The 14,198-nt window shown below is 54.2% G+C and overlaps 1 protein-coding gene across 2 annotated transcripts; it reads left to right on the top strand.

Annotated features, from left to right (window-relative positions):
- The first annotated feature begins 5,543 nt into the window (after window positions 1–5,543).
- On the top strand, window positions 5,544–13,646 carry FGF8 (fibroblast growth factor 8). Of its 2 annotated transcripts, none has more exons than XM_032695053.1 (5): window positions 5,544–5,575; window positions 5,660–5,696; window positions 7,752–7,899; window positions 12,137–12,243; window positions 13,292–13,646. In XM_032695053.1, the coding sequence occupies exons 1-5, from the start codon at window positions 5,544–5,546 to the stop codon at window positions 13,577–13,579; spliced, it is 612 nt and encodes a 203-aa protein (XP_032550944.1). In that variant the 3' UTR covers window positions 13,580–13,646. The 2 variants fall into 2 exon arrangements, with proteins under 2 accessions (XP_032550944.1, XP_032550942.1); XM_032695051.1 differs by having other exon boundaries at window positions 7,719–7,899.
- Window positions 13,647–14,198: the final 552 nt, after the last annotated feature.

Below are 14,198 nucleotides of genomic sequence, written 5' to 3'. Positions count from 1 at the left end.
ATTATGGAAACAAAGGTCGCATTTCTAGGAAGCTGTTGGGCAGGAGGGACTGGAAGTGACAAAAGGAAGAGGAGTCAGCCCAGTTCCCCGAAACAAAGCTGTGAGAGCAGACTGCTGAAGAGTGACCTGACAGGGTCATGTCACCAAGCTTGGTCCTGCACAGGAGCAGGCACAGCTCCAGGGGACTGTGACCAGAACACAGAGGTAGTCTCCCAGCCTGGTGTTCCCACCGCCCACGAAACATGCCTCAGCCCTGCTGCTAGTAATTGAATAGAGAGAATTAATTGTGAGTGGGCTGTGTCTCCCCTTCCCACTCCTCATTTGCCCTGGGGCTGTCTTGGTGCTGTGGGTAGTGAAGACAAGGTCATTCCCATGTAACACATCCCAGTGGGGTTTGGCCAAGTTCCTTCCCTTTGAGGGGTGGGGGCAGGTTAATGGCGAGCAGTGGGATCGCCCCAGGCTGCTCTGTGCTGCTCAGCCATGGAGGAGCTGCTGTTGCCTCTGAAACGCCCCATTAAAGCTGTGGTGAAGGATCAGCAGGCAGGGCTGGGGGCACTGGGCCGCAGGGCTGGGAAGGGTGAGAGTGGAACAGGCTAGCATCCCTCTGGCTTTGCTGGGAAGCCTCCATGTGTTTATTTTGGGGTGGAAAAAGCTGGTTTATGGCTAAGCATCCTCCAGGAATGGCTGTAAAGCATTACAGGATCCTGTGCATTTTGGCTCTCCTTCCTATGGTGTTGGAACAGAGGGAGGTGCTCGGGTGCAGTGCTGCCCACACTTCAATGTCCTCACCTTGGTGTGCCCCAGCCTTTGGCTAACCCTCAGCCCCATGCCAACCACCCCACTGCCTACACTGTCTGTCCTCTTTCAAAGGCAACTTCTGTGCAGGCTGTCCAAGCCCTCCGCACCTGTAGAGAGGAGCTCTCCTCGCCCTCCAGCCAGCTCAGCCTTGCAGTGTGCTGCTGCAGGTGCTGCTCTCCTACATCAGTCAAGATTAGTGCTGTGTCCATGGTCTGGCCATGTCTATGTCCGTGGTCTTGCAGGAGCAGGGAACTGTGCTTGTTGGCCCTTTTCTGGGACTGACAGCAATGTCCCAGTTCCTTCTCCGACAGATAGTTTTACCTGAAACTGTCTGCTGATAGTTTCCCCCCAAAAGAGGTGTTCAAGGCAAAACTCATGTGGGTGTTTTGCTGGCTTCCACTCACCCCAAATTCTCCCAGCCTCCTCTTAGGATGTGAACTCCCAGTTTGCCAGGAGCCCTTGTCTCCACTCAGCCCAGTTTGGACTGGTTGCCCCTAAAACTGTGGTTAGTGTTTCTTTTCTTGGCTCTGCCTTTCTGAAATAAGGGATGCTTGTGGGGAGGTTTCAGACTGAAGCTCACGGAAGAGCTGATAACAGTTACACCTTGCTGGCTTTGATATCCTGTGGGGAACAGGATCTTATGCTGCCATCTCTCACTCTGCACGAGGAGAAGAGTGTCTGTGGACTGCTTCTGACCTGGACTGGGCCATATGAAGATGACGAAGAAGTAGGCTGGAAGGTGGAGTTGGAACACAGTTGTATCCTACAGATGTACAAAGGGACATCCTGGGATAGAGCAGGGATGGTGCTGGGGTGGCCCTGGGTGAGGGGGCTCAGTGCTGAGCGTCACTAGGGGAATGGGAAGAGCCTCCCGCAACACCCCCTGTGCTCTCTTCAGTCTCTGCTGTACAGTGGCACAGACTACTCCCAGAGTCTCACAGTCACTCACTTGCTGCCCCTTCCATCCCAAGTCCTCTCCTGGTCTGCTTACTGCCTTACTGCAGTCTAGGCTACTCCAGGAGCTGCCTTCACACTTCCCAACTGCCAGGAGGCTCTGTGTGGGATACAAAGGAGAGAGAGAGGCGGGAAAAGTTTGAGAGCAAGCCTGGACCCCAGCCGGGCTGGGACAGACATCTCCATGTCCTAGTTCCTCTCTCTGCTCCTTCTTGGCGTTGTAGCCCTACAGCTGCACCTTGGTACGCTCAGATTTGTGGGAAAAGGGTTGGGAGGGCTGCAGCTAACGTCTCTGTTGTCTGATGCTTCATCTGCAGCATTTGCCATCCCTGAATAACATAAAGTACGTGAGCTTTCTCTGAAAGGATATCACCCCTGTGCCTGACCAACCTAAACACAGTCCCAGTTCTGCAGATCAGGGCAATGGAGCAGTGGGGCAGCAGGATGGGATCTGATGGGACCATGCTAGTAGCCTCCCACAGGGGCCACAGCCCACTGGCTGCTGGAGCACCTGGGGGCACAGCAGGTCCCCAAGTCTTTCTTGGAGACAAAGAAGGGCTTTCTTCCACCAGCTCCACAGCAGTTTGACCTGAGGCCCAGCTGGTCTCAGGAGCATAGGGCATAGTTTCTCTTCTCCACAGGAGAGCCAGACAAGCCATTTAGCCTCAGTGCCTGGAAATGGAGGGGACCCTCACCCTGTGGACCAGGGGTCTTATCTCAGATGGCCTGTGAAGGAGCTGACAGGCAGACTGATTTCCCTTATGCTGCCTGGCACAGGAGAGCCTATCTAAAAAGGTTTGTTTTCTCTTAAAAAACAAAAGCAGAGGTGTGTGTCACTCTTGACGCAAACATGGGTGGGCTGTGAAGCACCAAGGGAAGAAGGCAAATGCCTCTACGAAGGCATTCAACTTCTCTGTAAGGAGCAGATTGTGGCCACGAGCTGAGACAGCAGGAGAAGTAGGATGAGCCCAGCAGCTGTGACGCTGCCTGTCCCTGGCTGCTGTCACCAACCTGCTTGTCTTTTCTGTTCCCAAAGGTAGGGTAGGATGGGGGCTGTGGAGGCTTTGGCTGTGGACCCAAGGATGGCTGGCAGGAGTGTCGTCAGTCATCCGCTGTCAGGCGAAGTGTGGCCACCCCTGGGTGATCCCACACCGGCTTGATTTTACAGCCATGACTGGCACTTGAGCCTGTTTGCTGAGGGCAGGGGGCATGCGGGACTGTCAGCTCATGGCTGCCTCTGACCCCGTACAGGACACCATAAATCTCCCGATTTAAGGCAGCCTGGGCTGTTCTGGACACGGTGCTATTGAGTAGAGTGTGGTGTGCAGGGTAATGTATGGCTTGAACCTGTGCCCACCAGGGTAAAGCAGAGGTGGCCACTGGTGAGGAAGAATGTCATCTGCAAAACAGACAGCTCCTAAATCTCTTGAATTTTTTGTATATTAAAAAATTAGGATTGTCTGAATTTAGAGATTTAGAGCATCAGGAGTATCTAGTGCTTCCTGCTCTGGTTTTGCCTGGTTTTCCTTAGGCAGCCTGGACAGGTGGATGTGTACCACTGTGCTGTGGTACATCAACTATTCACACAGCTCAACACAGAGGGTTTTTTTTCTGACTGTGTGCTGGACTGACAATCTGTGTGTGCTGCCCTTGAAAACCACCTCCTGCTTCAGCCTTCAGTGCCCATCTTGCTCATTCCTGTGGTGCCCCTAAATGTTTCCAGTTAAACACAGACTTTGCCTAAGACTTTTTTCTCCACATAGGAGACCCCCCCGAAACATCCTTATGACCTTTTGCATTAAAAAAAAAAAAAAAAAAAAGGTAAGGAAAATGAACAAGGGGCCGATTTTGATTTTGTGGGAATTTTGGCCAGCACAAGGCAGTTGCTCGCCCTGTGCTCTGCTGGGTCTGATGATATTGATGTAGGGGCTGTTTTTCTCCTTGAGCCCTGTGGGGTCAGCCCAGGGATGGGGCACTGCCCAGGCTCCCCTGCTTGCCTTCTGCACCCCTCAGCAGCGGGGATACTGGACAAGATCAGGTGAGACCCCTGGGCGATCCCTTCCCAAAGGTGGCAGTAGGCAGTGTTTTGGGGTAACACACTAAGTGTGTGGTGGGGAGAGCTGGCGGTGCACTTCTGTCTAGGGTTTCTGGGTGCCTGAGCAAGGGGTAAAGTGCACAAGTTGGATGCCAGTGTCTGCACGTGAGAGAGAGAAATGTTCCATGGCTGCAGCTGGTGCGTGTGTGTGTGTGTGTGTGTGTGTGTGTGTGAGGTGGAGGGGTGTATTTTGGGAGTAGGGGTAAGCAAAGAGGATCGCGTGTGTTTCTGTGCTGGGGGGTGTGCGGTGTGTGAGGGGTGTGAGAAGGAGGGGTCCTCATGGGAAAGGCTGCATGCGTGTGTGAGGTGTGCGTGTGTGAAAGGGACTGTGGAGAATGTGTGTGTGTGGGAGTGTGTGTGTGTGCATGTGTGTGCGTGTGCAGGAGGGCTGCACAGGCGTGTGCGGGACTGTGTGCGTGTGCGGGACTGTGTGCGTGTGCAGGACTGTGTGCGTGTGCAGGCGGGCCATGCACGGTGTGTGTGCTTGTGCGGCGGGGCAGCCGCCGCGCTGTCACTCAGGGGCGGCTGACAGGAGCTGCCTCTCCAACGGCGGCAGATAGCGCTGATTGCTGATTCGAGGAAGCAAAATAGCAATTGTAATTATGGGCTCTGATAAGATAAAGGAGGGCGCGGGGAGCGCGGGGACCGGCAGCGGGGCACGGCCGGCAAATTAGCAGCTGTCACTCAGCGCCGAGCAGGCGGCGCCGGCCCCGGCCAGGTACCGGCCCCGGGGGCCGCCCGCCGCAGCCCCGCTGCAGCCCCCGCCCCGGTGCTCAACAGGTGGCGGGGCAGGGAGGGCAGGGGCTCGCCGGAACAATGCAGCCCTCGGCGGCCCTGCCCGGGCTGCGGGGCTGAGCCCCGTCCCGCCGCCGCCTGGCCCCATGGCCCCGCGCCGCCGGCCCTGAGGGCGCCCGCCCGCTCCAAAGGTAAGCACCCGGCGGGGATGCTCGGGAAGAAACAGGGGGTGTCCCGCTCCTCTCTTCCCACCCCGGCTGCGGTATTTGCTCAGCCTCACTCCTTCTCGAAACTCCGACCCCCTCCATCCCCCTCCCCCGGTAATCCTTTTAATGTCTGGCACGTCCCGGGAGGGCTCGCTCGCCCGCTCCCAATCCACAATGCGCTCGCGGAGCGGCGAACCCCCAGCGGGGGCAACCGCGTCCCCGACCCACCCTTCCAGCCCTTAAACTCCGTTTTACGGATGGGGAAACTGAGGCACGGAGTGGGGAGGGAGTCCCGCCGGCGACTGACCGCGGAGCCCGGCCCTTAGTGGCAGCCCCGAGCCAGCCCCGGAGACACCTGGCCCGCCGCCCGTGGGTACCGCCTCGGCAGGTACCGCCGGGCCGGGGAAGGGAGCGGGGGTCCCGCCGGGCTTTCCCCGCCGCGGCTGCCGCCCCCCGGACGCGCCCGCCCCCGCCGTCGGGGCTGCGGGCCGGCCTCGCCGGCTCCCGGGGCCGCGGAGCGGAGCGGGCGGGGGGCGCCCCGCGGCAGCGGTCGCCGGCCGAGCGTCCCGGGGGTTGGGCGTGCGGGCGGGCCGGCGGGGCCTTTCCCCTCTGTAGCCGCTTGTGCCCTCCTTTCCTCGGGGCGAGGACGTGCCGGCAGGGCGAGTGGAACCGAGGAGCTGAGGCAGCGCCGCGCCCCCGCGGGCTCTCCCCGCCGCCACCGGGCCCCGGGCCCCCGGCTCCGCATCGGCGCCGCGATGGACCCCTGCTCCTCGCTCTTCAGCTACGTGTGAGTACCGGCAGCCCCAGCCCTACCGCTCCACGCCAGCAGCCCCCGCGGCTCACACCTCTCTCCCGCTTTTCCCCCTCCCAGGTTAATGCACTTGTTCGTCCTCTGCCTGCAAGCTCAGGTAAGTGCCCGCTGGGCTGCCCGGCTTTGTTCACCCCGCGGGGATGGGGGGTGCCCCGCCGCCGCCGAGCGGCTCGGCAGGGAGGGAGACAGGAAAGAGGAACAGTTTAGAACCCAGGAGACAAAAGTCGCCTGGCTGTAAAAAGCCGTGGTTGAGGGGGAACAGCCCCTTGCCCGGGCCGCAAAATAAGGTGCCGAGGACTCGGGCTGCGAGGCAGGGAGTACCGGGATTTCAAGGAAATGCACAGGGTTATCTTTAGGTAGCTTTAAATCCCGTCCCCCCGACCTCTAAATTACACCGTGGATACTCCCATTCCTCTTCTCCTTTTTTTTCCCCTACGCTGCTTTATCCAAAAATTAAAACAGAGATAAAAGAGAGAAAAGAAACCCCACCAAAACCTTAGTAAAAAGCACAGGTTTTGGTTCAGCTTAAAATTGTCAGACTTTAACATCGCTGGTTTGTATTGCCAGAGACAGAAGTGACACGAATTGATTAAACATCCGAGGCAGAGCCTGTGCAACACCCGCATACCAGCAGGCACACATCGCTGGGAGCGGTGCACCTCCAAACTGGGGTGAAGCCCTCCTTCCCCCTGAGATCACAGGTGCAGAAGCTTTGTTTAAAATGCCCTTTAAGCTACTTTTTTATTATTATTATTTTCCTGGAAGCTTGGGGGGGAAAAAATCGAGTTTCCAGCTGAAAAGTGAAGAGAATGAAGCACTGGGAGTGTGCAGTTGTATAAAAACATAGCTGTAATATTTTGAAGTATGAGATGGAGACCAAATAGCAGCATGGCTAATGACCTCTCCTCCACATGGTACCCTCATCAGAGCCGGGGAGAGAATCCTGCTGCATTATCCAAAACCCGTCTATAGGAAACACACATGCACAGGCAGAAGCAGAGGGAGAGAGATGACATTGTCAAGGGGAGATATCTCTATAAAGCCAGCTTTGGGAGAGCAGCAGCTTTTGCTTTTATTGTGTTTTTCTGTTGTTTAAGACAGGAGGAAATCTTCCCATTTGACGTGGGGGTGGTGGGGGGTAGTCCCAGCCTTCTGATGTTGAAAGGAGCTATCTCCTAACATTTGCTCAGAATACATCTTTATAAATGTCAGAGAGCAGCGAAACTTTCCAGACTTAAAAGAGGGATTTGAGACGAGGGGGGAAAAAGAATTCTGTGCCAGCTCATGATCCAGAGCTGAGGGGGGAGCAAGTTTGGCTGCTCATGAAAATCATTTAAAGCCCAGGAGCAGCAGCGTCGGGTCTGGAGGGGATGGGCTCAGCTGCGGCTCCAGGGCTAACGGGTTTGGTGTACTGGGGCTGGAGACATCCCCGCTGCTGGCACCAAACAGCTGACTGTGGATGAGGGATGTGTTTGCATGAGTAGCATGTTATATCACGGAATACCTGAGCTGGGGTATGGTTTTCTTATAATTCTTACATCTCAAAACTCTACCTTCTTTGCTGATTTTGTATTTGAAGAGCTTAATAAGTGTGGTGTTTGGGAGCAAATAAAGAGCCTGGGATCCAGAGGAAAGGCAGCTGTTGAAACTGATGGGGCAGTGGCTGGGGTATGTGCCTGGGGCAGCTGGAGCAGTAGTATGCTCCTGCAGAGGTGAGAGAGATGTGGGATGCAAGCATCAGCCCCTTGGGGTTGTGCCATCCTCCATGCCCCCCCAGCTCCCTCAGCTCTAAGCCTTGATGCCCATCTTGGGTACTCCAGGGTCCCACTGAGACTTGGGGGGGGCCTCTGGGGTCACCAAGCTCTGTCGTACTCCTGAGTCACCTTAGGGCACGTCTGGAGTGGGCACAGCTCTGTAAAGGGCTCTGGTTGTTGTGTCCCAGAGCTTAACGTTCCTTTTCCTAGAGAGGCTTTCATGGCACAGGAGGCACCACCGTGGTCCCGGCTCCCTGCCTCCCTGTAAAGCTCAGCTGGAGGCCGGTGATCTCAGCTCAGCCCATTTGCCCCGCTGAGGAGTAGAGATTATAATGGTTTGTTGTATATTTTTTAATTTCCTAAAGGTAACTGTTCAGTCCCCACCTAATTTTACACAGCATGTGAGGGAGCAGAGCCTGGTGACGGATCAGCTCAGCCGGCGGCTCGTCCGTACCTACCAGCTGTACAGCCGGACCAGTGGGAAACATGTGCAGATCTTGGACAACAAGAAAATCAATGCGATGGCAGAGGATGGGGATGTGCACGGTAAGGACACACGATGTGGGCAGGCGGGGGGGGAGCTGGGGAGGTGTTTGCAGCCCAGCGTGGCGATTGATGATTTCCGTCCAGTTTGTTAGCCAGAAATCATTAAAATCATTCGGCTTGTGGGGGCTTGTAAAGGGAGAACATAGGGGTCAGCGATCAGCAGCTGCGTGATTCAAGGTGAGGGCAGGTTCCCTGTGCTGAGGGAGGCGAATGGTGCTGGCAGGATGGGCTCTGCTCCTTTCCTTTTTATTCTTGGTTTGCACCTGACTCAGAGGGCTCAGTGCTGCAACATCCTGAGTGTCATCAGTCATTTCATCCCAGCTCTTAGCAGGGATGGGAATCCCTGAGACTTCCTTTTGAAACAGAAATCAGAAGTAAAGTTGAAAAAGAAGAGACAGGAAGGAGAAAGTGGGGATGGCTGCTGTGGAAGCCTTCCTTAAACTAGGACTGCCTGAAGTGGCATTTTCCCACTGTAGCCCCATCCCTCCCTTCTCAAAACAAATCCCAAACAGAGGGTCAGGGAGGCAGTCAGCTGCAGGTGAAGATGCTGTGGTATCTCCAGAAACAAAGCAGGGACTCCACAAGTGTGAGAACCTGCGCTCTGCCACAGCCCCTCTGCCATTGCCCTGGCACCCTCTCCCCAAATCCTCCACCTTCTCCAGGGCAGGGGGACCGATCGCTCTGCTGAGGACACTCAAAGCCCAAATACTTTGATGGTGTGTGCTAATGACACATTAGGACAGTCAAACGCAGGGGTCAGTGGGGCCAGCGAGCCCCGGCGCTCCGCGGGGCCGTCTGCGGGAGACCTGATCCTGCGCCTGGGTCAGGGAAGTGCCCGTGTTCCTGTGTGCTGTATGTAGGGATCACAAGTGTTTTTCTTTGGTATTAGCTGCAGTTTCCTTTTCTTGCTTCAGGACATTAGTAGAAATAATTTTCTTCTTACACTTCTGATTTGTATTTTGTTCCTTTTTGGTTTTTCTTCATTTTGCTTTGGCTGAAAATTTCATGCTGGATGTTAGCAGTGCAAGCGCAGTGCAGAGTCCATCTGTATGATATTCCATACATCCAGCATTAATCTTCCAAATGAATTATTCCCACCCCAGAGCAGCTCTAGCTTGAAAGGGCAGTAGTTAATTTCCCAAGTAAAAAAAAATCCCATCTTGTTTTAGACCTCTAATGCCTGGATTTTAAAAAACAGTTAGTGCATATTTAAATAACGACCAGGTTTAAATAAGGCCAGAAGGAGGGGACTTGTGGTGGCTTGAAAAACTCTATTAAAATGTAATAAAAAAAGGTTAAGCATTTGAAGAGCTAAGGAGGAAAATGAAGACTGATCTAAACCAGAAAGAGAACAAGCAGTTTTTCAGATGTAAAGTTTTAAAAGAGTTGCAAGTCTGTAAATGTTAAAATAGAGGTTCAGGATTGTTCTGTATGAATCTCTAGGGAGGCCCCCATGTCTGGAAGAACTATTAAAACGCTTCTTACTTTCACCTTTTTTAACATTTCCTGAATACTTTCTCCTCTTCGCAGTCCAGTTGGGGGATCAAGTGTGTCTCGCTGCATTTTTTCAGCATTTACGTAGCCACTTTCCCTTCAAAGTTTGAGCATGAAACATAATTTTACTGGGATAAATCTGTCACTTAAATGAAAGAATAGAGTTGAAAACATTAAGCTTCCCCCACCACCACCTCAAAAAAAGGGGGGAAAAAAAGGACTACCCCCAAATGTTATTTAGAAATCCACTTTTGCAGCAAAGTTCCTCCTTCCCCAAGCCCTTCCTTCTGCTTTTTTTTGTCTCATTTTTGGGGGTGGGCGTGTAAAGGGGGTTGATTTATTTTTGCAGATGACCCCTTTCCCCATGCTGACATTTTTACAGCCGACTTAACATCGAGTCCGGCGTTTTCAGTTATTTGTCTTAATTGTCAATATTTGATTGACTTTTTTTAATTCTAAGGGAAGGCAGGCAGCCGGTGCAGCCCGGCTCATCCCTCCTGGGCCATGCCTGCCACCAAGAAAACTGCTGCCAGCTGCAGCCTGGACTCGACCCCTTGAGCAGCTGGGGATACCAGCACAGCTCCCTGCCCACTTGCTGTTTTTTGTCTGTGCCCAGGGTTTTCTGCTGGCTGGGGCTGGAGTTTTCAGTGTTCATGAGTTGCCTACAAGGGTCTAGGGCTGCATGGCCCTGGGGCCAGGTTGTCTTCATCCTCCATGGATGATGGGGCCAGAGTGACACACTGGCAGGGCAGCAAACCCGTCTGGTGGCTGTAAATCACAGCTGCCCTTTGGGGAAAAAAAAACCAAACAAAAAGAAAAAAGGAAAAAGTCCAAAAGAGAACCAATATGCATCTTTAAAGCAGGGTTTTGTGCTCACTGGGGCCAAGGCCTCCCCACTCCCTCCCTCCCCTCTTCGTCCCCCCCCCCTCCCTCCCACCTCTTTCTATCTCTGAGAGAGAAAAATCAATTCTCCTCAAACCTTTTACTGCCTCTGAGATCAATCCCCCCCCTTTCCCCAATATAGATAAATAGGGGGTCACTGTTTCAGTGCTTTGTTTGCAGAGTGCCATGGCTCCCATGGCTGGTTTTGGGGATGCTAGGTGCTTGCCAGGCCCTGGGCGCTTGTGGTGGCACAGCCTGGAGTTCACTCCTCCAGGCTCCGAGTTCAGTCTGTGAGTGCCTGGGAGTAGGGGGATATGGGCGCAGGGTAGTTTGGGGACAAGAGATGCTACAGGGTAATGTTGACAGGAGAGAATGCATGGAGGGGGTACCTGTGTGCATATCAAGTCTGGCCCGCCTGATAGCACCAAATCAGTTGACCCCAGCAAATCTTTTCCTTGGTCAACTCAACTGTGGGCAGCACTGACTGTTTGCTCTTCCCCCCCTCAGTACCATTGACCTCAACAGTGTCCATGATGTGAGAGATGCAGGATGAAGGCATTACAGAGACAGAGAGGAAATTTACTCCTAGCCCAGAGAGTGATTTAGGCTTGCTTTAGCTTGTGTGTGTACCCACATCCTCCTTCTGCCACTCAAAGCATCCTCATGCAGAGCCTCCCACTCCAGAGCCAAATCGCTGCCCTCGCTGGGGCTTGCTGGAGGCTGAGCATCCTGGGGTAGAGATGTGCAAGCTGTGGTGCACCACAGTCCTGAGGAACTGAGCAGCCCTTGCGCAGAGATCAGAGAGGATAAATAAGGCATCAGCGGACTCAAACCTGTAATGTTTCCAAAACTTGGAAGCTTTGTGGCCTGCACTCTGATTACCTTGTCAAATAGTGTTTGTGGCACTAGGAGCTGATGCTGGGCAAGAGGTGATGATGTTGAGATGGGACAGTCCCAGGTGGCTTTTCAGCACCATGGGGAATTCTTTGGTGCTTGGCACAGTGCAGACCTTTTGAGGTGCAAACAGGTAACTACTGCCTCCACTGGGGCTTGCTCTGGGGATAGCAGCTGCAGGACTGGGGAGAAGGATGTCCTGTTCCCATCCTCCCCCTTCCCTGGGGATGGATTGGCTTCGGGGCATGGGTTCCCAGGGTGAAGGCAGGGAGAGAAGGTGACAGGTCTATTTATAGGCGGCCCATCGACCCGGCAATTTGCATAGCTCCTTCGGAAGTCGATCGATGCCTCCATTAAAAAACTGAGACCAAATCAATACGCCCTCTCGACTCGTGCAAAGGTGAAAGGCATTAAAAGGATGGCCGTACCCTTCACGCCTCCCCTGCCAGCTGCAAAGTCACTGCTCCTCCTGCAGTCCTGGCCTGGCAGAGAGACATGGAGCAGTGTCCCCTGGGCTGGGGACAGCTGGCAGCACACTGTGCACTTACAGAAGGTGCCTGCCTGCAGGCCCACCCAGACCTGCCTCAGTTCGCAGGGCAGCTGGCTTATTCTCTGCCAACCAGTGCGTGCCCTGCTTGCTGCCCTGCCCCCATCTGGGACACCTCTGTGGCACCTGCACCACTGAGGCCCGTGGAGCCGGGTAAAGCAGAGCTACTCCCCATCCAGCGCAGCTCAGGGTGGCAAAGGGACGTGACCGAGGTCCTGCTGGGACACGGTGGCAGGGTAAGGGGGGGGTTAAGGCTGTATCTTAACCTTGTGTCCTGATTTTAGGGCTCTCTCTGGCCAGTTGCCAGAGAGCATGTGCCCCCAGTGCCCAGCATCAGGGTGCATTGTTGAGGTCTCCATGCCTGTGCCTGCCCTATCCCAGAGCCCCTCTGACATCCCTCCCTCTCTCTACTTTCTCCAGCCAAGCTCATCGTGGAGACAGACACCTTTGGGAGCCGTGTGCGCATCAAAGGGGCAGCCACAGGTTTCTACATCTGCATGAACAAGAAGGGGAAGCTGATTGGCAAGGTAGGATGCAAGGGCATGGGCAAGGCAGGGAACTGCTGGGAATATGGAGCTGGGGCTGCTAGGAGAGGAGCTCTGACCTGATACAGAGCTCACCTGTGTGGGTGGGGAGGTGAGACCGGAGTCCCAAGGCTCAGTCAGCACTCCCCTTTTAGGGGCAGGGAGACAAGCCATCCTGCAGCCCGGAGGGAAGGAGGGGAGCAAGGAAGGCAGGCAGGTGTCGCGTGGGGCACATTCCTTCTATCTGCCCGAACAAATAGGCGGATTGCTGCTCTATTCTCCACGATTACATGGTACAAGTGCCAGGAATGTTAAGATGCTCCATGGGGCTGGCCCCAAGGCCAGGCCCCACTGCCTGCTGGTTTGTCATGCTCCTTCAGTACCTCAATGCCCCTTCCTGGGGGCGGGGGACTGGGTGTGCAAAATCCCACCAGGACAGTGATTTTCTGCAAGGATTTTCCACAAGGATTTTCCATGGCAGCTCCTTGCTGGGGCTGCCCGATGTGGGTCCCTCCCTAGTCCCACTACTGCCCATAATGGGGGGAGCTCAGTCCCTGGCTGCCCTGTGCTCCCTCTGCCACTTGCATCTGTGGGCACTGTCACCAACAACCCCACATCGCTTCTCCTGCCACTCAATGCCTCTCCTCTATTAAAGACCTCAGGGGGACAGGCAAATTGAGTTGGAGAGTCTGCTTATGGTCATGTTCAGCCCATGGCACAAATGGAGGCAAAAATTCCCTTATGGGTGTGGCGGAAGTTAAGGCAGAGACCAGCTGCACTGGGACTTGCAGCTGGCATCACACTAAGGTCACAAGCTGCAATGAGCAGTGTTTGTCTGTGCCACAGTGCCTGCTCCCTGCAGCTTTTTAAGGAAAAGCAGATTTTAGGCAACTCTGACCTGTGGGAGAAGAAGTGGGAAAAAGTGAACTCTTGGTTGCCCACAAGCAGTGCAACCCTGCCGCCACACCAGCCAATCCAGTGCGGGGCAGTGGGAAGCAGCCCTCTGAGTGAGTGCCTGTTGCTTGAATCTCCCTTCCGGTTCCCTTCTCAGAGCAATGGCAAAGGCAAGGACTGCGTCTTCACGGAGATTGTCCTGGAGAACAACTACACAGCGCTGCAGAATGCCAAGTATGAGGGCTGGTACATGGCCTTCACCCGCAAGGGCCGCCCGCGCAAGGGCTCCAAGACCCGGCAGCACCAGCGGGAGGTGCATTTCATGAAGAGGCTTCCCAAGGGCCACCAGACTACCGAGCCCCACAGACGCTTTGAGTTCCTCAACTATCCCTTCAACCGGAGAAGTAAAAGGACTAGAAACTCCAGCTCCAAGGCAGGCCCTTGATGCACCTGCCCCTGCCCCCCTGCCTGCATCTCTCCTGGAGGATGCTCCTTTGAGCTTGGTGGACTATATGTAGAGACTTTCCCATTTGGGTATTAAACAAAACGCAAAAAAAAAAAAAGGGAGGGGGAGGATAAAAAAAAAAAATTACCTGCTCTAGTTGTTGATACTTTTGGGGGGGTGTTTGGTTTTTACAAAAAAAAAAAAAAAAAGAAAAGAAAAAATGAGAGAGGCTCTATTTTTGTACTCCAGCTTTAAAAGTAATGAAACATTCAAAGACTGGTGAAGGGGGAAGAGCCCTTCACTTAGAAATGTTCTAGTCTGTTTGGGGTCGTCCTTTATTTTGTAATTATTTTTTTTTTGATAGCTCTAGGGGAAAAGGAGTTTAAAAATCATGTTTAAAACAAACAAGTGAAAAACCATGGAAATCCAAATCTGGAAATGATGTGCTACTTAAATGAACTGAACTAATGCTTACTGGAGAAGATGGAGAGGCTGGAAAACAACTAAGGGGAGGGGATTTATTTTGGAGGTGGCTGGAGGCCTCCTGGGTGGTTTTTGCAGCCTGGGTGTTGTGTGGGCACTGCCTGTGGGAGCTGACTGTGACACCTGGGGTGAGGAC

The sequence above is a fragment of the Chiroxiphia lanceolata genome, chromosome 8 (assembly GCF_009829145.1).
Source record: "Chiroxiphia lanceolata isolate bChiLan1 chromosome 8, bChiLan1.pri, whole genome shotgun sequence".
Lineage (NCBI taxonomy): Eukaryota > Metazoa > Chordata > Aves > Passeriformes > Pipridae > Chiroxiphia > Chiroxiphia lanceolata.
Note: the sequence above shows the minus strand (reverse complement) of the source record. Positions and strands in the feature narration are given on the sequence as shown.

Coding starts and splice junctions, on each gene's coding strand:
- FGF8 (XM_032695051.1), top strand. CDS start 5,544: ATGGACCCCTGCTCCTCGCTCTTCAGCTACGT. Junction 5,576..5,659: donor TCCTCGCTCTTCAGCTACGT/GTGAGTACCGGC, acceptor TCCCCCTCCCAG/GTTAATGCACTTGTTCGTCC. Junction 7,900..12,136: donor AGAGGATGGGGATGTGCACG/GTAAGGACACAC, acceptor TACTTTCTCCAG/CCAAGCTCATCGTGGAGACA.